At 42.5% G+C, this 24871-nt stretch overlaps 1 protein-coding gene across 1 annotated transcript in view; it reads left to right on the forward strand.

The window, feature by feature from the left end:
- myo10 (myosin X) overlaps window positions 1-24871 on the forward strand; it is a gene marked incomplete in the record, with an annotated part of 99484 nt that overhangs the window by 59017 nt on the left and 15596 nt on the right. The window contains 10 exon segments of the mRNA XM_062429709.1: window positions 10340-10464; window positions 11690-11727; window positions 11730-11798; window positions 18980-19091; window positions 19705-19926; window positions 20152-20191; window positions 20552-21553; window positions 22304-22424; window positions 23070-23313; window positions 23852-23947. Coding sequence (XP_062285693.1) covers window positions 10340-10464; window positions 11690-11727; window positions 11730-11798; window positions 18980-19091; window positions 19705-19926; window positions 20152-20191; window positions 20552-21553; window positions 22304-22424; window positions 23070-23313; window positions 23852-23947 — 2069 coding nt within the window.

The following is a 24871-nucleotide window of genomic DNA, read 5'->3' on the forward strand; positions in this document are numbered from 1 at the left end:
TAGAGTTTGTGTGCTTCATCTCTGTGAGGCTTAAAAAGGCCTGTTTATTCTTCTGTTTGTAGTAGATATACACACACAGACACACACACACACAGACACACACACACACACACACACTCGGTCCCCTCAGCGTCCTCGGGGGACACCAGCTGGACAGCCGGAGTGTTTTTATGAGGCGAAACGCGACCGTCTGTCTCTCCTCTGATGATCGAATGTTAAACAAGGCCGGATGATGACTTTTAAATGGAGCTTAATGCAGTGAGGGAAGAGTGCCCCCCCCCCCCAACCCTAACCCTAACCCTAACCCCCCAGGGGGAAACAGGGGGTCAGGGCAACATGACACGTGGCCCCCCTAAAAAAAACCCGAGAGGCGTCGCTGTCATCTGCCTGTTAGACTCTGAGCAGGTGTCACAGAGGATGATGATGATGATGATGATGATGATGATGATGATGATGATGATGATAATGACGCTGTGTAGATATAAACACTTTAATTTAAAATCTAGAGCACTTTATTTTGAGCAGATGTTTACATACTGACCAACACACTGATTAAATGCTATTTTGGGTTTTGGGTGCAGTGATGCATCATGGGAGTCCTGCAGATGGTAAATGGAGAATGTGGAAATATCAATATATTGACAGAGTGTGTAATAGTGTGGACAGACTGCTGGCCCTAAATACAACTAGGACATGCACACACACATACACACACACACACACACACACACATACACACACACACACACACACACACACATACACAGGTATTTGCCTCTCTGATTGGCTGAGATTAACCAATCAATACACTTAAAGGCAACAAACAGAGAACACATGGTTTAAATTTTAGTGTTTCTCCTGTTAAAAATGTAACGTTAGTCATGTTTTACTACACACACCAACACACACACACACACACACACACACAGAGACACACACACACACACACACACATATACAGAGACACACACACACACACACATATACAGAGACACACACACACACAGAGACACAGACACACACACAGACAGGGAGTGTTTTGGCTTGTGTGTGTGTGTGTGTGTGTGTGTGTCATGCTAAAGTAAACAATGTTCCGTCAATGCATGTCCAGTCCTGTTAACAATAACACAAATCAATAGATCCTGATCTGCTGTCAAAACAACACACACACACACACAGAGAGACACACACACACACACACACACACATCTGATTTCTTGGTCCTGACAGTGATTCAACCTCCATCCAGTTATATAAACTGGATGGAGGTGATCTGCTCAGAGGTGATGAAGTTTTATTTTAAATGAATCAAAGTCTTTAATTTGGTTCAACGTGGATGATAGTTATGTCTTTACTTGTTGAAATAAGAGCTCACCAGCAGTCAGATTATATTTTACAACAAATCTCGTGTGCAGAAACAGACACAATACCTAAAGTTTAATTAGATATTTAGCTTTGATTAATATGAATTATAACTTCATAATAAAACTATTAGTCTTATTTCTTGAACACTGGAAACAGTTCAGTTATCACATTTTGCTCTCAAATATTCATCTTCTTTTAACCCTCCTGTTGTCCTCAGGTCAAGGAAGGATAGGAGGAAGGAAGGGAGGAAAGAAGGAAGGAAGGAAGGAAGGAAGGAAGGAAGGAAGGAAGGAAGGAAAGAATGAGGAAGGAAAGGAGTAAGGAGGGAGGGAGGAAGGAAAGAATGAGGAAGGAAAGGAGTAAGGAGGGAGGGAGGAAGGAAAGCAGGAAGGAAGGAAAGAAGGAAAGAAGGAAGGAAAGAATTAAGGAGGGAGGGAGGAAGGAAAGCAGGAAGGAAGGAAAGAATTAAGGAGGGAGGAAGGAAGGAAGGAAGGAAGGAAGGAAGGAAGGTAGGAAGGAAGGAAAGGAGTAAGGAGGGAGAGAGGGAGGAAAAGAGGAAGGGAGGGAGGAAGGAAAGGACGAAGGAAGGAAGGAAAGAAGGAACAGTCAAAAGAGATGGGGTCAATTTGACCCGGGAGGACGACAGGAGGGTTAAATATGAATAAAATCCAAGCAGGTTTAAATCAGAGTTAAATTTCTTGGAGATGATGAGTCAGCATCTTCACATATTGTTGGGTATTTACAGACGTGGCCGAAATTATTGGTACTGTTGCATTTTATTAACATAATGCAACATTCACCCTGAACAGTGTTGAAATGAAAAGCTGTTTTAATTTATTTTCAGCCATGTCTGTATGGTTCAAATATGATATTGTGCTATTTCCAGTATTGATATACATGTGTATGACCAGAATATGACAAATGTTCAAAAATCATATAAAGTAAAATAATCACTAATGTTGAATGCACACTTTTTAATAGGAAATCAGAACTTTACACATAAAAGGGATAAAATTACTTCGTTCATCCAACTTAATTCCAATGTTGTGCCAAGATGAAATATATCATATATAATATATAATAAAAAATAATCAAGATTCAAGTAACTTTATTGTCTTTATAGTAACAGAAACTCCTCTTTGACGCAGCTCAGTCAACATATATACTGTTAAAAGACAAGTTGATTTGTCTAATGTTGTTGTCTAATAGCTGAAGGACATTTTAAAAGTATTCCTTATATATATAGTATGTGTAATATACTGTAAATTATTATAAATTAAGAATATATACTAATAGAAAACAGAATAAAGTCAATACATGAATAAAAGTATCACAAATAAACTGCACAGAAAGCTGCATTTATTTCACTATTTTACTGTAACTATAATAAAAATGATATAATCCCACATAGATTATTACTCTTCTTTATTTCCTATTAAAGCTCATTAATAAACATGTTCTGTTGAGTCCAGTTCAGCCAGTCTGAGGCAGCGTCAAACCAGTTCATCCGACCAGTTTGTGACGCTTTTTTTCAGCTCTCAGCTTCACGAAAAAAAAAAAAAAATCACTGCTTGGTTTGAATGTAAACAGCCTGCACACACACACACACACACACACACACACACACACACACACACACACACACACACACACACACACACACACACACACACACACACATCTCTGTCAGAGCCCTACAAGTGGCCCGCACAAATTAGCCTCAGCAGGAGATGCATCGCCATGGCAACCACGTCCCTCCCCTCTCCACACACACACAGAGAGAAAAAGGGGAGTGGAGAGAGTTCGGGGGTTTGAAAGCCTTTGTTTGACTCTGTGGTGGCGGCGGAGAGAGAGAGTGTGTGTGAGTGTGTGTGTTTATATGTGTGTGTGTGTGTGTGCTGAGGAGAGGAGAGTCAGACACAGGCTGCAGCTTTTTGAGGAAGTTTTCTGTCATTTTGTCTGATCTTTAAAAACCTGTGAAGGATTCAGAGAGAGCGAGAGCTACGATGCACGGTGAGACCTGATGCATTCTTCTTCTTCTTCTTCTTCTAAATTAACGGGTAGTGGTGCATTCAAGTGCGCGCTTGTTGCACGGGATTTAAGTGCTGTGGAATGAGGTGAGATGCAGCTGGGTTTCTCTGTATTTTTTCGGGCTGTGTGACAGACGCACAAAGAGAGTCTGTCATCATGTCAGGCTGCAGTTTGATTTTCAAGCCTTTTACTTACAAATAATCTCATTATTATTTATAAAAAGTAGCTTCTGCTCAAATATAAAGTCAAGTCATTAATTGTGTATGACGAAAAGCTAAATGTAGAAATAGACTGGAAGTTATTCGTCACCTGAAGAACCTCACCTGTCTTATAATGATATTATCATGCATGCATTTAACCAGTTTTGGACTATTTTAATTGTGACATATCTAATCAGAGATGAAGATTAGAGTTGAATAGAGCAGCAGGACTAATTAACAGCTATCTAAATCAATGTATTGACTGCTGCAGTTGTCCAATTGGGGGCTTAAATTTGGTCCAAAGGTCCAAATCAGAAGAAAACTACAAAATTCTGAGTTCATACTTGTCATTTTTTAACAAGTCGACCCCCAAAGATGCAGATTCATGTATCTTAATTCATTCAACAGCAAGCCTGAGTCTCATTAGTCTCATTATAGTTGTGTACTCTGGACAAACACACTGTAATGTTTCCTGTCTGTTGTCTCGTTAATTGGACTCGAAGCGTTTCGGGTCCCTAAATGATACAAGATGGAACAAAAGAAAGACACATTGGACTTGTAAGATCCTTATTATGGTGATTACTATAAATTGGAGCTTGGAGTGCAAAGATGAATGAGTTTGAATACATAATGAGGGGAAGTTAATGATATGATAATGAAGAGAGAGAGAGAGAGTACTTTCTCTGATGCTTGACTGATGATTGTTTTGTGTGTAAAGCTCAGTTTGTTATAATGAGATTGCACTGTTGATAAGCTGCTGTTTATTCTTCAGTGTGTTTAAAATACAAAGTTAACTGAGGTAGACCGAGCTTTGTGATGCTTCAGTCAAGTGTTGTGTCATGCTCAGATTTTAAGATTTTGTGTGTAGCTTTTAATCTCTTGTGTTTTTTTCTGTTACTTTTCAAAGCACATTGAAAAATGCTCTTGTACAACTTTACGCTTCATTATTTCGTCATTATTGGGACCGTCAAAGTGCTGAAATCATTAGTTGATGAGTTGATGGATGGGAAATTGGTGGTTGGCAAACATTTGCTTGGTTTCAGTCTCTTAAATGCGACAATTTGCTGCTTTTCTCCTTGTCAAGTCGATATAAATTGCGTATATTTGCACAATGACGATGGCCATTTTTGACAGTTTTCGGACTTTTTATAGACTCAACCAGTAATTGATTCATTAAAAAAATAACTGGCGGATGTTTTTAGCTGATTTTCCTTTTAAAAGAAAAAGTAGGACATCAGATAATCTTGACCGACTATTTGTTACAACCAGTTTTGATTCGGTTAATTAAGTTTCACTCAGTAGTTTGACAATGGTTAAGACTCTCATAGTGGCTTAAATGGCCCAAAGAAAGTAAAGGTAACGTTCTGTTCATTGGTTTCATTGGAGCCGTAGTTCCTCTGCAGGTTTCCTTTGTGTCCAATCATGTTTCTGAGAAATCCAACCTCACAAGAATCCTCCTCCCAAACTGGGTCAGGCTTAACTCCAGCAGGGTCAGGGATTTAAGATGGATTTATGTCCATCCGTGAGCCACAAACATTGTTCCGGGGATTCCCCCAAAAAATTGAGTGAAGGAGCTCACACTGAGCAGAGAGTGTTAATCCCTGCTGGCTCCCACAGTCAGACCTGGATACTTCTGACAAAGAGACACTGAGATCTTTGAGGGTTTTAGATGCTCTTAGTCCTCCGGTTAATGTGGACATCAAAGGCAATGCATTCAACATTAAAGGTGGATTAGAGCCGAAAACATGGTGCTTATCTCTTTCTAATATTATTGTAAATTAAATGCATTTATGTGAATGTTGGTCAGAAAAAACAGGCAATTTAAAAGCATTTTAACTCTAGGAAATCTTGATCGGTATGCTTCGCAATTTGGTGTCATTGTAAAGGTAACAATTAACTTTGAAAAGCAAAATCAGTTAAAATGAGCTGCTTTTCAAAATAATGATAAGTTGCAGCTCTTGTTGAATCATTATAGCTTCACCCTCTAATTCCAGCACTCAGCGGCAAACACTTATAACCTTTGACGAGACATTTTGTGCGACACCAAACACATTTCTTTGTTCAGAGAAAGCCAGACTCTTTAAAGGTCACCTGAGCTTTTGTCTCATTTCATGGCGTCTGAGTCGTGACACCCAGTTATCTCTTGCTGCCACCTGCTGTAACCTTATATGATCAGTAACTGAGAAGTAGCTTGTAAAGATTTAGCTCACATCTGTCCAGAGTTTTTAGATATTTAGACGAACTTTTGGTCAGATGTCCCAGATGAGATTGAAGCTGTCTTTGCTTTGGGGGCATCTTAGTCTTTTTTAAACATGTTTGATATTTAAATTTGGTCCTGATTGTCTCTCTGTTCGTCCACATGGAAGCTGCTATATGTTGTGTAATGTGAGACGTCATTGGACCGAACAACATTTAGTCAGCATCTGGTTTCAATCATCTAAAAAAACTAAATCGTAGTTTATGAGATTACCTTGTTTTTGCTTTCTTGGCTCTATAGACATGACATGTTGTTATCGAACATCCTAAACTGTAGATAAACACAAGAGATGAAGAAGAAGAACATAGCTTTAATAGGTAACTCTACCTTAAGCCAATATATGGCTGATTAAAACCAATGGGTGTGCAACAGACATGTGGTTCTTGTTGCTATCCCATAAACATACTTGCAGACTTTTTTAACAGAAACGTACCATAGGACAGCATTGAGCTTTGAATGGGAGTCAGTTACGGTCTACAATGCATTCAGCTTCAACAGCCTGGCATAGACTGCAGAGGATCCCTGTAATTGGACTTTAATCTTGATTTTATTTTGCATCCCCAGCAGTGGTGCAGAGGTGAACGGCTCATCCTGAGTTTGGTTGTCTTCCCATGTTTGCCTTTTTAACCCCCCCTAGGTTCCCAACCCCCTAAGGAGCGAACCGTCACGCCCCCCTTTTGTCCCATTGAATGCCCTGAACTCTGAGTCTTTAAGCAGGGAAGCTGGGCTGAGAAAGACACTGGGGTTTACCCTCCGGGGGTGTTGTTGTCACGCCCCTGTAGAAGACGAGATGAGCAGTAGAGATGGGCTGTCTGTCTCTGGATGCTGATTTACATCACTGTTGCTGCTCGGAGCCGATGATTGATAGATTTCAGCTAATTTATCTCAAAACTTATTCTTCCTGCTTTGCATTTTCCCCAACTGTGTGGAATTATAATGACTACAGACCAGAATTTAAATAATTTCCCTATGAAGTTATCCCAAAACACCTTTAAATCAAAAGGATACGGCTAAAGTAGTATGATTTTCCACCAACTTATAAAAAAACATGGTGAATTCTGCTCTTACTTGACCAAAAGTGGAGCTTCCAGTCTTCTGAGAAGGTTTATCACCTGATTTTGGAACCTGGCAACAAGGATTTGCTCCCATTCATCCAACAGAGCATCTAACATACAAGTATAGACCTGCTCTATGTGAAAAGTGTCTATAGAAATAAAATTGAATTGAACTGAACTGAATTATAGTATTCAAAGTTTGCCTCAAACCAGGAAAAACAATCCACACCAACATATACAAACATAGATAGGCATTCATCATATTTTTGGACATATATCAACTTTAATTGCTCTACTGGTGCAATCAAATAACAGTTTTGGATCTTCCAAGCAAAAAAAGTAATGCACTCGGCACTTAACTAAAGATAGGAACAACACAAGAGCAATTTTTTAGATGCAGATACCAAAAATCAAAAGCATCAAATAAGCCAAAGAATCATTTCAGTTTGAGCAATTCATTCTTGTTTGAAGCAGTTTTTATTCATGAATAGAAATGAGGGGAATAAAAAGAACAAAATTGACTTTTCTGCAATAGAAAATGTCCCAGATGAAGCAAGAAGAGACTCTGTTAGGCTGCAGATCTTCAACGCAGCTTGAAACTTCTTCAAATTGCATTTCAGGGAATAAAAAAGGACCAGACAGAGACAGAGAAGAAGCAATTTCATTTACCCATCAGCTGTAAAAGATTTAGAGACGAAGAAAAGAGAAAGGGACGCCTCGCCTGCCTCTCAAACAGAGCAGCGGTTGACATCTCAAAAAACGCCCAGAATCTGAGCAAAAAAGAGGAAACGATAGAGAAAAAAAAGAAAGGCAGGAGGCAGAGGGCAGCTTCCTGACACCGCTCGGCTTTGTGCTGCCGCAGCCCGGCCGTATGCAAATGCAAGTTATGCTAATGAGCTCTCCTTTGCGGCCAGTGGCAGTTTAAAGGGCGCCATTCAATCACTCAGTCAAGATCTGGTGGTGAATTGGCCTCCCTTCATCTCAGCGGCTCAAATGGGCCAATCGACGAGCTATCAGGGGAGATGGCTGCTGAATAAAAGGGGGGCATTACGAGCTGGTATGAAAGCACCCTCTCATTCTGAGACCCTTCAACGCCCACGGAGGTTACAGGGTGAGAGGGCACCCCGAGAAACTGGCTTCGTCTGAATGCACTTCTGTACGTAATAATGGTATCTCAGTGCCAAGTGTGTTTATGGGATGGGAGGGGTGTTGGGGTGGTATCGGCGGGGCAGTTGATTTGTTGCTGGCTGCTGCTGTCATGCTTACGTCTCTCTCTGAGTTCAAAGTTGTGCATGAGTGGAATGCAGTTTGGTATGTACGTATTCATTTACGTGGAGGTTTAAAGAGATGGAAGAGACGTCACATTGCATAGTTTGACTGTTTCGGCATTCGAGGAATGAGGCGAAACGAAATGTCTGAAGGTTTTAATCACTTTCAGCCCATAATTTTAGGGGTTTTAGGTCACATTTAATCTTTCTGTTGTCTTCCCATCAACCATTAAACTTTGGCTGACTGGTTTGACTGTTAATAAAGCATAAAGTAGATGGATCAGTAACTAATACGAGTTGGTAAGATGAGCAATTCAAAAATATGTTAAAACTAGATTTAAAAGCAGCATCAGGTTTGTTAAAATATACATTTAGTATTTTTGTTGGTTTTATATAATTTGAAATGACATTTGCACCATTTTTTTTTACCAAAAGTAAGACTGAATGCTCCTGAAAATGTCAAATGGTGTAACCACAAAAGAATGATACATATTACATATTTTATCACCTACAGTGTATTTAAGTGGACTTATACTAATAATGACTTCAGTTAAAAAATGTAAATGTTTCCTGATCAAATATGTGGATGGGTTATCACAAACTGGTATATGTTTAGTCAGGATACAGTTTTGAACCCACAATGTTGCTCTGCACTTGCTGGATGTATTAAAAGGCAAATATGTGTTGGCACAACATCCATAATAACACTAAAGTGCCCTGTCACTGCTGGAAGCTTGCAGTTGAAAAAGAATCGAGCCACAATCGACATCAATCACCACAGCTGTGAGAAAAAATTGCACCTACGTCAAAGCCTGTGTTGGATAATAGGAACACATTGTGTGCTGCGTCCTAGATCGTCAATACTGTTGTAACGCTGCTGTGAGAACATCAGACCGCATCGACTGCAGAGGAACATTCATCCAAATGTCCTGCAGAGTTAAACGTGTCATTATTTTAATCATCAGCTGATGTTAGATGCTTCTTCTGTTGAGATTACGAGTTTATTTTTGTGTTTCAAAACAGTTTTCATTGATACTGATACAGTTTATTTGTAATTTATTAAACTTCAGAGTGTTTCCACAGTTGGAGATCTGAGTATTTTATTAGATATTTGTGTTTGGATTTCCTTGAAATATTCAGCTGTTTAGCTATTATAATATTTTTATGTGTCCTAAAAGTTGACATTACGGCTGAAAAGTGACATCATTGAGTAGCGACGGGTAAAAAGCAGCCTGGGGTCAAATCTGTTCCTCCAAGAAAAGCATTTGGCCCCTGAAGAGAAATCAGAACTTTTTACCTTCACAGTTCACATCCAAACTTTTATGTTATTTTTCACAAATCCAAACGATACAATACGATATGATACAGTACGATACGATACAGTACGATACGATACAGTACGATACGATACAGTACGATACAATACGTTACCATACGATATGATACGATATGATACGATATGATACAATACGATACGATACGTTACGTTACCGTACGATATGATACGATACAGTACGATACAGTACGATACAATACGGTACGATACAATACGACATCATACAGTATGATACAATATAATACAGTACGATATGATACAGTACGATACGGTATGATACGATACAATACAATACAGTGTGATACGGTACGATATAATACGGTACAATGCAGTACGATACAGTACGGTACAATACGGTACAATGCAGTACGATACAGTACGGTACGATATGATACGGTACGATATGATACGGTATGTTACGATAAAATATGGTACGATACGATAGAGTAAAGTACAAATCGATACGATAAAAGATAGTAACAATATGTTGAGTATTATGAGTACATAACAAATCTGCAATTGTTATCTACAAATACATCCTTATACTTAATTACTGTAAATTTGCAATGTTTCCTCAGTGCAACACAAAGTCATATAAGAGTCATTTTTGATAAATTTGTTTTAATATGTTTTTGTCTCATCCTGTTGGACCTCGCTTAGTAAAGGGAAGAATTACATCTGCTGTTGGCTACAGTCCTAAAAGGAACTGCTTCATCTATTAATTATAATCCTAAATGAATTCACCCAGGCCTGTGTTTTCACCATGATGACATATCCTCCGACCCTTAGGTTGAACCTAATTGCTTTGCTGCTGTCTGCTTCTCCAGATGCCTGATCACTTCGACCAGACGGTGGTTCTGAACCAGCTCCGATATTCTGGCATGTTGGAGACGGTCAAGATCCGACGCACCGGCTTCCCCATCCGGAGGCCGTTCGAAGACTTCTGCACCAGGTTAGTATGGAGGGTTACACAGGGGGGTTTCAAACATAGAGCCTGTGGACCAGAACCTACCCGCCAAAGGGTTCCTATCCGGCCCTCTGGATAACTTTGTAAAGGGTTAAAATTACAGGAAAGTAATGACAGTTTTTAATAAAATGTACCTCTATTGTCACTTCTTTTTCACCCATCATTTACAGTTGAGGTTTCTGGACGTCCAACTTTAGATAACTGACTTGTGACATGATTCAGATTTAAAAGGACAACTTAGCCTCAATGGGATCGGACATATTTCATCAGTACCATCAGTATACCTGGCTGCAAGAATTTGGTGCATGTTTGGTGCAATTAATGTATTGTGAACAAGCTTTTTCTGTGATAAGCAATCATAAATATTGATGCACTTGTGAAGGATAAGAGTGTTGAATGAATAATTAACACAAACATCGTCTTCTTTTCTATGTCAATGATATTGATACAAAGACTCTGCAGGTTGGCAGCCTCAGATACCCAAACACTCCACACCAAATACTCTTATTCCCTGAATTTGTGTATTTAAATGATTCTTAATTTAGCCAAAAACCTCGAGCAAGAGGATCGGTTTAAATTAAAACTAAACTCTAAATGTCAACCTAAAAATTAAACCGGGGAAGGATCAGTCTGTGACACAAACCCTGAGAAGAAATATAACAGATAAGAAGCCTGACAGACTCTGGATTCTAACCTTTTCTGCTGTGCCTCTCCTCCTCCTCCTCCTGCTCCTCATCCTCCTCTTCCTCCTGCTCCTCCTCCTGCTCCTCTTCCTGCTCCTCTTCCTCTTCCTCCTCCTGCTCCTCTTTCTGCTCCTCCTCCTCCTCTTCCTTCTGCTCCTCTTCCTCCTCCTCTTCTCCTCTTCCTCTTCCTCTTGCTCCTCTTCCTCTTCCTCCTCCTCTTCCTGCTCCTCTTCTTCCTCTTCCTCCTCCTCCTCCTCCTCCTCCTCCTGCTCCTCTTCCTCCTCCTCCTCCTCCTCCTCCTCCTCCTCCTGCTCCTCTTCCTCCTCCTCTTCCTCCTCCTCCTCCTCTTCCTCCTCTCCCTCTCGTCTTCCTCCTCCTCCTCTTCTTCCTCCTCTTCCTCCTCCTCTTCCTCCTCCTGCCCCTCCTCCTCTCCTCCTGCTCCTCTTCCTCCTCTTCCCTCCTCTTCCTCCTCCTCCTCCTCCTCTCCTCCTCTTCCTCCTCCTCTTCCTCCCCCTCCTCCTGCTCAGGTACAAGGTGTTGATGCGGGGTGAGTTGATGCCAGATGACCCCAGGGGCGCTGTGTCCAGCTGCTGCACCTCTACGACAGCAGCAGTGCAGAGTGGCAGATGGGAAAGAAGCCAAGGTGAGGACAGATGTTCTTCACTTTTTTACTCATTTACTCCCATGAAGTTGTTTCGTCTTCGGCTGCAACTAATAATTCATTTTGACGAGTTTATGAATGGTGAGAAATATCAATCACTGTTTCTTCAAATGTTTTCTTTTATCACAACCAACACCACAAAACCCCAAATATTCAGTTTACTCTCATAGAGGACCAAAGGACCAGAACCTATTCACATTTAACCCTCCTGTTGTCCTCGAATCAAGGAAGGGAGGGAGGAAGAAAGGGAGGGAGGAAGGAAGAAGGAAGGAAAGGAGGGAGGAAGGAAGAAGGAAGGAAGGAAGGAAAGAAAGAAAGAAGGAGATGAAGGAAGGAAGGAGGGAAGGAAGGAAGGAAGGAGAGAAAGAAGGAAGGAAGGGAGGAAAGGAAGGGAGGACGGGGAGGAAAGAAAGAGAGAAGGAGGGAGGAAAGAAGGGAGGAAGGGAGTAAGAAGGAAAGAAAGAAGGGAGGGAGGAAAGGGAGGAAGGAAGAAGGAAGGAAGAAGGGAGGAAGAAGAAAGGAAAGGAAGGAAGGAAGGAAAGGAGGGAGGAAGGAAGGGAGTAAAGAAGGAAGGAAGGGAGGTAGGAGGAGGGAAGGAAGGAATGGAAAGGAGGAGGAAGGAAAGAAAGAGAGAAGGAGGGAGGGAGGGAAGAGGAAGGGAAGAGAGAAAGAAAGAAGGAAGGAGAGGAGGAAAGAAGGACAGAAGGAAGGAAGAAAGGGAGGAAAGAAGGAACAGTCAAACGACGGGGTCAATTTGACCCGGAGGACGACACGAAGGTTTAAATGGTTAAATTAAAGTTATAGTAATAATAAAGCGAGTTATAAAGCGCTTTTTACAAGGCGGTTAAAATGTAGTCAATAATAAATAATAATCAATAATAAAGTCATGAAGTATTTTGGGTTTTAAAAGAGAACCAATTAAAACTATTTGATGAGTAAAAAATAATTTCAATGTAGGAAAAAAAACCAGTAGAAAAAAATCAGATTTAAAGGAGGTAAAAACTCAAATAAAATCATGAAAGCCTCTCTGATAAAAGTTGGATTTAAGTCCTAAAAAGTAGAGATTCTGCTTTTCAAATTAAATTCTGATATAATTGGACATGTTCCTTCTGCTCAGCCTCTGCTGTAAAATTGACTTTTTCCTGTCAAACCTCCGAGTGTCCCGCCGCTCTCTCTGCCTCCGGCTCGCTCGGCTGATCCGTATTCTCCGAGCTAATATGGAACGTGATTGGATCCAGACTCGTCTCGTTGCCCGGAGGGACGCTGATCCATTTTGGCTGGAACTCTGCTCCCCTCGAGGATTAATTTGGCTTCATTGCTTTTTTTTGTTTTTTTTTTTTTTTTTTTTTTACAAATCCAGTCTGATGACACCATTCCAGAGCGAGCGCATACCTGTGTGTGTGTGTGTGTGTGTGTGTGTGTGTGTGTGTGTGTGTGTGTGTGTGTGTGTGTGTGTGTGTGTGTGTGTGTGTGTGATCATTAATAATTGAAGTCCAGAGCACCTGAAGCATGGAATCTAACATTATTGGATCCAGCCTTACATCCCTTTCGGTCTATCGCTGTTTCCTTCCACTGCACTGAATCAGAAGGAATAAAACCTACAGCCTGTCTGTGTGTGTTGTGTGTGTGTGTGTGTGTGTGTCAGTGTGTGTGTGTGTGTGTTTGTGTGTGTGTGCTTCTATGGGGAAATGACAGATGGGGGGACACAGATTCCTAATCACAGCATGACCGTGTGATGCTGCAAGAGGTGACAGCAGTGGAGGAAATGTGTGCGAGTGTGGATGAATGCTTTGTGTGTGTGTGTGTTTATGTGTGTGTGTGTGTGTGTGTGTGTGTGTGTGTGTGTGTGTGTGTGTGTGTGTGTGTGTGTGTGTGTGTGTGTGTGTGTGTGTGTGTGTTGGACCACAATCAACATATACTACAGAAAAACTGGATAAAGAGTCAGATCTGCAGCACAGTGGAACAAATATCACCTAAATGATAAAATATGATGTATGTGTGTTTCTATTCAACATGCATTTATCAATTTATACAATTTGCACACAAAAATACCTGAATGTAAAACCAGGTATTTGAAAATGCACAAAATTTCGATATTAGTGGTATTGATTTTAAGCAATAATAAAGCATTACACCGTTGAGACAGTGTCTGTTAGAGTCACACACGCCCGACTTTTTTAGCAGATTATGAATTTGATGTGCAAGTGGGAGCAGTTCTGTTTTAGTCTGGGTCAGCTGGAGTTTATAAAATCATAAAGTATTCAATAAGTGAAGACACTAATCTGATCTGAAGTCTTCTAGTTGCTGCCGGTCGTTCTCAAAGAGTCTGAAAAACATGTTTGATCCTTGTAACCCAAGAGGGAAAACAGAAGAAGAAGAAAAAGAAGGAGAAGAAAAAAAAAAGGTTTGATGTGTGAGAAAGCACTGGAGAACTGAAATAGAGGGAAAGAGAACCTGAATACTACAGTTACAGTCCACATGGAAAATATATCACATTGGGCTTCACCAAACACACACAGGTCACACCAACCATGCACAGTTTCTGTAAGACAAACACCTCTACCTGTGAAGGCTTGCAGCTCTCTTATAGTCCGATACTAACTGTTTAATATCTGCTGACACTGAGCTGTGATAATATAACACTGTGTAGACATGCAGGCAGCATTCTGCATATAAATAAAGCCTTAGTTTAAAGGAATTTGGTCTAAAATATTGTGATATTTGATTTTGTCCATATCACCCAGCCCTAGTTATAAGTCAAATATGGAGGTTTTATAATGACTACTTAAAAATAAACTGGAGAAGTGACTGAAAATAAATCTAAAAATACAAAAACAAACTCATTTTAGGCCTCGTTTCTGTCTGGATTAAACTAAACCTGAAAATTGGAACATGTATTGTTTATTGGTAGAGCAGGATGCTACAACAGGTGAGAACCAACCAGGATATAAAGTGTGAAGAAGCTTTAAAACAACCTCAATATGTCGTCAGGTTTGTGCTCCTGAATTAGAAATTAAAGCCAGTTGAAGGAACCAATCTTTTTAGTCTCTCTTCAGCTTTATCTCCAGTTTAACAAAACACGACACACATTAGTTTCCTTTTTTTAACATTTGCAGATTTCTCTTAAATTTCATCCAACATGGCCGAACCACCAGGACGTGTTTTACCCTTTATAGAGCGTCTAACCTCGGCAGATTCAGCACCTGGTTCAAAGAGCCGTTCCTGCTGCTCCTCGACTGCCTGAAAGCGTTAAATCACTTCTATCTCTCTCGGAGGGATTTGTCTAGTTTGTCCCGCTGAGATTTACAGCGAGTCAGCCTCCGAGCTCCTTTCAGCTGGCACATGTCCTCACTGTGTGAGAGGGTTTCTTTCTTCTTTTTTAAAAGCTACAAACTTAATTTCCTGGAAGTGATGTGGGCCTGCTCTCTCCCTCTCTCTCTCTCTCTCTCTCTCTCTCTCTCTCTCTCTCTCTCTCTCTCTCTTTCTTTCTTTCTCTCTCTCTCTCTCTGTCTGTCTCTCTCTTTCTTTCTCTCTCTCTCTCTGTCTCTGTCTCTCTCTCTCTGTCTCTCTCTCTCTCTCCCTCTCTCTCCCTCTCTCTCCCTCCCTCTCTCTTTCTTTCTCTCTCTCTCTCTGTCTCTGTCTCTCTCTCTCTGTCTCTCTATCTCTCTCTCTGTCTCTCTCTGTCTCTCCCTCTCTCTGTCTCTCTGTGTGTCTCTCTCTCTCTCTCTCTCTCTCTCTCTCTCTCCTCTCTCTCTCTCTCTCTTCTCTGTCTCCCTCTCTTTCTCTCTTTCTCAACGGGAGCCGACCTGTCACGGCAAACAAGCAACGCTCCCAAAAGGGCCCAAACTGCGAGAATCCGAAGTGCACGGAGGCTTAGGGAGGCTTTTTTTTATTCCAGCGCTAATTAGCATAGTAATGATTAAAAAGGGATTAGTTGTTCAGTTCATTGGGATGTAAATGTGTGCACTCGTACACGTTGCTGCACTCTTTATGTGTGTGTGATTCATGTTGGAAGTTGTTAAAAGCCAGCGTGTGTGTGTGTGTTTGTTTTCATTACACTATGGGGACATGAATCGTGATGGTTGTTTATGGGGACCAACAAAGAGCTGGTCCCCATAAAGTTAACTTTTTTATTTTATGACTTTCTTTTTCTTATAATACATTAAAAGTTTATTCTTAAAGGAATTAAACAAAGGCCAGGGAAAGTAGAGTTTTTTTATGCTTTATGTACATTTGAAACCTTTACCTCAGGATTTCTACATTATACCATAGACTGTATATAAGATGGACGTAACATCCGTGACGTCACCCATTGGTTTGTGGGACTGCTGCTCGGTAGGCCAATAGTATCGGATCTGAGCAGCGCCATCTTGAAAATTTCAGGTGCATGCTGGGAAAAATAAAAACAGGGATTCTACTTATATGGGCATCAGGAGGAGCATGAGGCGCCCTCCTGAACCTGTGAACCAATCGACCTGTCAATCACGACGTAGCCACGCCCTAATGCATACCCTGCTTTATCGTCACATATAAAATCAGGGAGGCCAAAATGTCCCAAATGAACATCATACTGCATTGAAGAAGGCTTTAAACTAGCGATTGAGACCATAAACACATTTTGAAAACGTTTACTGAGGTTAGAAATCAAGTGAGAAGTTGGTGAATTCTCCATTGACTTGTATAGAGACGGAAGTCCTTTTGACACCAAAACGGTCGCCCCCTGGGTGGCCTTTTGATAGAATTCAGTTTTAAGTTACTTCCGCGTTGGCCTCATTTCAGAGGACTGGAACTCCCGCCTGGATAATACTTTTACTATATTACATATTAGAAGGAGCACTTTATCTTTAATTTTAGCTTTTAATTATTACTGTTATTATTCTTATATGTAAAAAAGTTATTTATCAATGTTATTGATAAATTTGGCTTTTTTGGCATTACAGTAGTGTCATTGTGGACCTGAACACAACGTTTGGGTTAATCACGGTCGACCAGTCATAGTTGAAGTTGAAGTTATTTTAAGCCTTAAAACACTCGTATGAAATGAATGTTAGGCTTTGTGAAAAGCTTCGGTCTGACCTCCACAGTCTGGATGTGAATGTTGGTGTCCAGTTGCTCATTAAAGCAGCAGGAATAACTTAATTAATCTCAGCTGTACCTGGCCGGTCAGAATGTGACCAAAAAAATAAGGATTTAACCCTCCTGTTGTCCTCGAGTCAAGGAAGGAAGGGAGGAGGAAGGAAGGGAGGGGGGAAGAAGGAAGGAAGGAAGGAAGGAAGGAAGGAAGGAGGGAGGGAAGGAAGGAGGGAAGGAGGGAAGGAAGGAAGGAAGGAAGGAAGGAAGGAAGGACGGAAGGGAGGAAATGAGGGAGGGAGGGAGGGAGGAAGGAAGGAAGAAGGAAAGGAGGGAGTGAGGAAATATGGGAGGGAGAAAGGAAGGAAGAAGGAAGGAAAGGAGGGAGGGAGGGAGGAAGGAAGGAAGGAAGGAAGGAAGAAGGAAGGAAAGGAGGGAAGGAAGGAGGGAGGGAGGAAATAAGGAAGGAGGGAGGGAGGGAGGGAGAAAGGAAAAGATGAAGGGAGGAAGGTAGGAAAGAAGGACAGAGGAAAAAGAGCAGGGACGGTAGGAACAATATCAAATTAGCACAACAAAAATTGGAAATACACTTTAAAACATCACACAAAGGCAAAGAAAAGAAGGATTTACAACATTATTCACTGACACACTGCAGAGAGGTTCGTGCTTAACGTGGTGCATCCTTTAAAAACGCTGTATTACACACACATTATGAATAAAAGATTTACAAGTGACAGGCATTAAAAAGAGACACAGTCCCTCCTTCTTTCTATAATGTCGCCTTTTAACAGACAGAAGCGAGTGAACTGAACAAAGCAGCCGACACTAATCAAATCCAGATCCTCCTCTCCTTTTGTTCCCGCTGCTAAAGACCGTAGATTACTGCGGCGACTGATTTTTGGCTACATCGCTCTGTGAAAAGACCGATCTTACAAGCAACTTAGTGCAGCTGCCTGCTATAGGAGCCAAGCTGTCGTCCATTGATAGAGGAACCGGGCCCACCGAGGGGCCGCCGGGGGTTAATCCGATTAGAGAGGGAGGAAAATGAGATATGGGGACGTTGTTCTCGGGCGAGAGAGACGGTGGGGAAATGTCACGGTGCTACAGGGGTAAAGATTACCCTGCTCCTGTTGAATGATGTACTGTGTGTGTGTGTGTGTGTGTGTGTGTGTGTGTGTGTGTGTGTGTGTGTGTGTGTGTGTGTGTGTGTGTGTGTGTGTGTGTGTGTGTGTGTGTGTGTGTGTGTTTTGTTGGCTGAGCGACAGAGTGTTGAATCCTCAGCGGTGAAACACTAATGAGATTTTCAGGGGGAAATGTAAACTCGTTAGGGTGATTTGGACGTCACTGACGAGCAGGTTAATTAACAAGGAAACATGCAGTACATGCCCATATACATGCACACACACACACACACACACACACACACACACACACACACACACACACACACACACACACACACACACACAAATACCAGCTTCTGTGGAAACAGCATTTGAAGCATCTGGGCAGATTAAACCTCTATTCATCCACCAATGAAACGTCTTAAATATCTTTCATTAACCTTTTGATTCAATTAAAAGAACTCAACAATTATCTTAAAAAATGTACCTTAGTGGTTTGTTGCCACGGTAACTATGGAGGAACAGGTGGTGCTGAAATGTATGAGATTAGATTTGTTTCGTAAACAAGAAAATTAAACTGATTAAGAAATAATTTTCAAATGGCCTCAAAGGCTTAATTTACAATAAAACGACACAAGAGTGCAACATTTAATAATAATAATAATAATATCTCCACTTCTCTTTCACTGATCTGGATTTCTCCTCCTGCTCTCAGTTATGATGTGAGCAGATGTTACTGCAAATCAAAGTACGACAATTCAAAATATCCCCCCCATCATTTACTCTTTATTTATCTCACAACCAGCGCTCTCACACCAGTCTTTACACTGGCTCCCACTCAGTAAAAGTGCATTAACAGTTTATCTACAACATCTGGGTGAAGTAATGCTGATAGAATAACAATAATATCTTCTTCTTCACCCTCACTTCCTCTCTCCTTACATCCTTCCTCCTTCCTCTTCCTCAGGTCTTCCTCCGAGAGTCTCTGGAGAATCGTCTGGAGAAGCAGAGGGAGGTTGAGGTGCTGAGAGCCGCCATGATCATCCAAGCCCACGTCACGGGATACATGGCCAGGTACGAACTTTTATATACTTCTAAATATTCACAGCGATGTTTTAACCCTCCTGTTGTCCTCGAGTCAAGGAAGGAAGGGACTAAGAAAGAAGGAAAGGAGGGGAGGAAGGAAGAAGGAAGGAAATGAGGGAGGAAGGAAGGGAGTAAGAAGGAAGGAAAGGAGGAAGGGAGGAAGGAAGGAGGAAGGAAGGAATTAAGAAAGGAAGAAGGAAGGGAGGAAGAAGGAAGGAAAGGAGGGAGGAAGGAAGGAAGGGAGTAAGAAGGAAGGAAGGGAGGAAGGGAGGAAGGGAGTAAGAAGGAAGGAAAGGAGGGAAGAAGGAAGGAAGGGAGTATGAAGGAAGGAAAGGAGGGGAGGGAGGGAGGAAGGAAGAAATGAAAGAGGGATGAAGGAAGTTAGGAAAAGGAAAGATGACGGAGGAAAGAAGGAAGGAAGGAAGGGATGACGGAGGAAAGGAGGAAGGAAGGTAGGAGGGAGGGAGGAAATAAGGAAGGAGGGAAGGAAGGAAAGGAATGTTCAGTACAGACAGGGTCAATTTGACCCGGGGAGAACGACAGGAGGTTAAAAGTCACATCTGGAGACTCACTAACTAACTGTTGCTATCGCTGCACACAGGAAGCATTACCGGAAGCTGCTGCAGTGCATTGTGGTCATTCAGAAGAACTACCGGGCTTTCTACTGGAGGAGGAAGTTCCTGCTCCTCCGCTGGGCGGCGCTCACCTTCCAGAAACGGGTGCGAGGCCAGCTGGCCCGCCGGGAGTACAGCCAGCTGCTGGTGGAGAGGAGGAGGAGGGAGGAAGAGGAGCGCCACAGGAGGATGCAGGAGGAGATGGAGAGGTGGGATAGTTGGGTTAGAAGGAGAAGACAGTGGGATTGTTATCTAAATCCAGCCAGTAACTTCATAAAGATTTTTAAATATTTGCTGTTCTGCATATTCCCAGTGTGTCATATTATTATTAACTTTACTTATACATAAAGTTACAATTAAAACTGAAACTTAAAATAAAACTGAAAAAAACCTGTTTCTGTCAGCTGATGTCTGTCTATGTTGTGTTTCTGCAGGGAGAGACAGAGGCTGGAGGCCGAGAGACTCAACAGAGAGGTACGATGAAACACTTTAAAAACTGTATTTATTGGTTTGTTAAAGTTAAAAAACCTCAATGCATCAGGATTATTTTATATCAAGAATAGTGTTGACATTTGTGACGGTGTCTTAAAAGCACTGCTGTACACAATTCTAACAGACTGAAATGATCCTGCCCATTGTTAGATTATTTGACTTTAAAAAATCAACAATTTTAGATGTAAATACGACAATAATTCTGCATAAAAACTGATTGTATCTCAATTAGATTCTGATGCCTCTAGAACACTTCAGTTTAAGTCAAGATGACATGATTGGAAACACAACAGCTGTTTCCATCTGTTTTGTATTCTGATGAACATCTTTTCACATCCTCAGGCTGAGGAGGCTAGCAGACTCGAGGAGCTGCTTCGTGCTGAAGAGCTAGCCTCTCTGGTTCTGGCTGAGTCTCAGCTGGCAGCAGCAGCAGCAGCATCAACATCAACATCTGAAGCATCGTCGGTCCCCACGGAGGAGGGGGAGTCATCGGAGTCATCGGAGTCATCGGAGGTCATCGAGCAGGCGTCTGAAGCCGAGGCAATCCGTCCCCACGAGGCTACTCAGGTGGAGGAGATCCTGCGGCTGGAGCGAGAGATTCAGTCGCTGCAGAGGCAGAAGGAGCGTCAGGAGCTCTCCTTGACCGAGGCCTCCTTGAACCGCCTGCAGCTCCTCCGCGATCAGGAGCTCAGGCGGCTGGAGGACGAAGCCTGCAAGGCGGCGCAGCAGTTCCTCGACTCGCTGAACTTCGACGAGATCGACGAGTGCGTGAGGAACATCGAGAGCTCCTTGGGTGTCAGAGAAGAAGAAGAAAAGGAGAAGGAGGACGAACGCAGGAGGGGCAACGAGGAGGAGGAGGTCGATGAAGGGTTCGGAGCCGATGACGAGGCCTTTAAAGACTCACCGAACCCGAGCGAGCACGGTCACTCAGACGGACAGCGGACGAGCGGGATCCGGACAAGTGACGACTCATCTGAAGAAGACCCATACGCCAACGATGGTGTGATCCCACCATTGCCCCCAACCGCCCTGCTTCACCAGCCCCTGCCTCTACCACCGGTGCCCCCAGCCTGCCACAGCGCCTCATCCAGCGGGGACTCGGCCTACTGCCACCCCCAGGCTTCGTCCGAGGCTCAGTCCGACGACCTGGTGGAGCTCATACCGCCAGATGAGGATTCGGACTACGATCAAGACGACTACGACGAGGGCGCCATCGTGTCCAGCGGCAGCGTGGCCTTCTCCAACCCTCGCAGCGGACAGTGGTCTCCGGACTACCGCGGCTCTGTGGGCACCTACAACAGCTCGGGGGCGTACCGCTTCAGCTCGGAGGGCGCTCAGTCATCGGTGGGTTGAGTCATAGTCAGAACTTTCATCACCAACGGTCAATTACTGCCAAGTTGCTGTGAGGCTTAATACTTTAGATTTTTCCAGGGCTTTCAAATACATCTGTCTTTACCTTATGAATGGTGTGACATCCAGCACCATAGTTTCTACTCCTGACTGTATGTAGGGCGGTCCATTTGGGAACCTTTAACCTTCATGTCGTCCTCCCGGGTCAAATTGACCCCGTCCGTTTTGACTACTCCTTCTTTCCTTCCTTCCTTCCTTCCTTCCTTCCTTCCTTCCTTCCTTCCTCCCTCCCTCCTACCTTCCTTCCTTGCTCTCTTCCTTTTTTCCTTTCTCCCTCCCTCCCTCCTTCCTTCTTTCCTCCCTCCCTCCTACCTTCTTTCCTTCCTTCCTCCCTCCCTCCCTCCCTCCTTCTCTCTTTCTTTCCTCCCCCCTACCTTCCTTCTTTCCTCTGTCATTCTTTCCTTCCTTCCTCCCTTCCTCTTTTCCTTTCTCCCTCCCTCCCTCCTTCCTTCCTCCCTCCCTCCTACCTTACTTCCTTCTTTCTTTCCTTTCAGACTGTAAAACTCACCGTTTCACTTTAACTGAAACCTTTTTTCAATTTGAGGGACCAAGAGTGCAAAAACAGTGTTGTCATCAACTGCCTTACAGTAGATTACCAGAGCAAAAATAATACTACGTCCAGTTCTGCTAATCTCACACTTCTTTGGGAAGTACTTCCTCTAATTTCCTTTGATTTGATTCCAGTTCGAGGACAGCGAGGACGACTTCGACAGGTTCGACACCGATGATGAGCTGTCGTATCGGAGGGACTCGGTCTACAGCTGCGTCACGCTGCCGTACTTCCACAGCTTCCTCCACATCAAAGGTAATCCCTTCACTACGCTAATTAAACTCAGCCGGTTTCCCCAAAGACTTTACCTGCTGAAGTGTGTAGAACAAATCAGACCAAAATGTTTGATAATCGTTTATTCCTCCCCTCTACCTTCCTTCTTTCCTCTGTCCTTCTTTCCTTCCTTCCTCCCTTCCTCTTTTCCTTTCTCCCTCCCTCCCTCCCTCCCTCCCTCCCTCCCTCCCTCCCTCCCTCCTTCCTTCTTTCTTTCCTCCGTCCTTCCTTCCTTCTTTCCTTCCTCCCTCCTTCCTTCCTTCCTTCCTTCCTTTCCTTCCTCCCTTCCTTCCTTCTTTCCTCCCTCCCTCCTTCCTTCCTTCCTTTCCTTCCTCCCTTCCTTCCTTCCCTCCTCCTGTTAAAAAAAGAAAAAATATGTGTCCCTCAGTGGGAAAGTATCATTTTTTTCAATAATGAGATTTGTAGTAATAGTTGGATTTCTCTTCCTCTATTTCCAATCCTCACATCAAATTCTGCCCTCCAGGTGATTGCATGCATCAAACCCCATTTGATATCTAATATCTCTCTGTCCCACCCTGCAGTCACAGCCGTCCTCCTCAGAGATTCGGTGGTTTAGTGTGAACAAGAAAAAAAAAACCTCATTTCTTTCTCTCTTTCCCTCTCCAGGCGGCCTGATAAACACGTGGAAGCGGCGCTGGTGCGTGCTGAAGGACGAGACCTTCCTGTGGTTTCGGGCCAAGCAGGAGGCTCTGAAACAGGGCTGGCTGCACAAGAAGGGAGGCGGCTCGTCGACGCTGTCACGCCGAAACTGGAAGCGCCGCTGGTTCGTGCTGCGGCAGAGCAAACTCATGTACTTCGAGAACGACAACGAGGACAAGATCAAAGGGGTGCTGGACATGCACAACGCAAAGTAAGGAAGGAAACCAACAATGGATGTGATGTTAACAAATACAGTTAGAATACAAAACCTCTAGTTGCCTTCATAACTCTCTGCAGGGGGGGGTGGAAGATCAGACCACTTCTATAACTTCAGTTTTGACCTATTTAGAGGGTTTTTTTGCATTGTTAAAACATGTAAACTTTTTCAAAAGCAAGCATAAAGTGACTAAAAAATGGAGAGATTGGATTATAATGAGATAATTTATAAGCAGACTGAGAGATAAAATAAATGATGCATCAGTATATTACAATAAACATTATCTCAATAAGTACTGACATGATAATTTTATGGATCATGATGTCAGTGCAAAGCGTCTTATGGTGCAGTTCTTCAAATGGCCACTAGATGCTGACTCCATAATAAATGTACCATTACATGTCGAATTAAGCTCCTCAACCTTTGCCCATCTCCTGTACTGAAGTATAATTAGGAGATTTACCTTTTATATATTCAGATTCAATCATTTGTAAGGTTTACATTTTTGTTTTTTTTCTTTTGTGACCTGCAGAGAAATCATTGATAACACTGGGAAGGAGAACGGCATCGACATCGTGATGGCAGAGAGGACCTACCATCTGATCGCAGAGTCTGCCGAGGACGCCAGGTACGTCAGAGGAGTGTGTGTGTTTGTGTTTGTGTATGAATATATGTCTCAAATAAGGTATCGACAAGCTTCATAAACTAGCAGTAAACAAAAGGGGTCAAATATTTCTAATCACCTATTTTGTGTAGCAGCTCTAATGCAAGGATGCAACATTTACAATAACACAACAGTGCTTCTCTTTCCGGTCCTGTTATCTCCACATTCGGTTGAAACACACACACACACACTCACAGACAGTATAATGGTATTGGCAGTAAGGGGTCGGTGCGCCGGTTGCCCCGGGCAACACATTGATTTCCTCTTAGAGGGACAGTCCACTTCCTCTATATAGTATCTATCTGCCTTGACAGGAAGATTAGCTGTGTGTGTGTGTGTGTGTGTGTGTGTGTGTGTGTGTGTGTGTGTGTGTGTGTGTGTGTGTGTGTGTGTGTGTGTGTGTGTGTGTGTGTGTTGGCAGCAGGTTTACAGGGTCAGCTTCTCTCTCTGTGTGATCCAACAGAAGCAACATTTATCAGAGCCAGAATTAGTCTGAGCACAGAATTTACCCTCATTTGTACCTTTCATATCAAAACACAGACATGTGTTTAATGTCCTGGTTGTTTACTGTCCAATTAAGAGCTGCAACAATTAGTCGATTAATTGATTAACTGTCAAATGCATGAAGAAAAAAAATTGAAAATTCTCAGATTTCATCTTCTCAAATGTGAATGAGAAGCTGAAATCTGTTGTCATTAATCCTCTGTGGCAGTACATTTTGCATCTCTGGTTGTTGACTGTTTATCACCAAAAATTTGAGGACTTTTCACCATTTCCTGACATTTTACAGACCGAACAACTGATTGATTAAGCAAGAAAATAATAAACAGATTAAACTGATAATGAAAATAATGCTAGTTGAGTCTGATACATCGACACACCGACACA

This window comes from Scomber scombrus, chromosome 11 (genome assembly GCF_963691925.1).
Source record: "Scomber scombrus chromosome 11, fScoSco1.1, whole genome shotgun sequence".
NCBI lineage: Eukaryota > Metazoa > Chordata > Actinopteri > Scombriformes > Scombridae > Scomber > Scomber scombrus.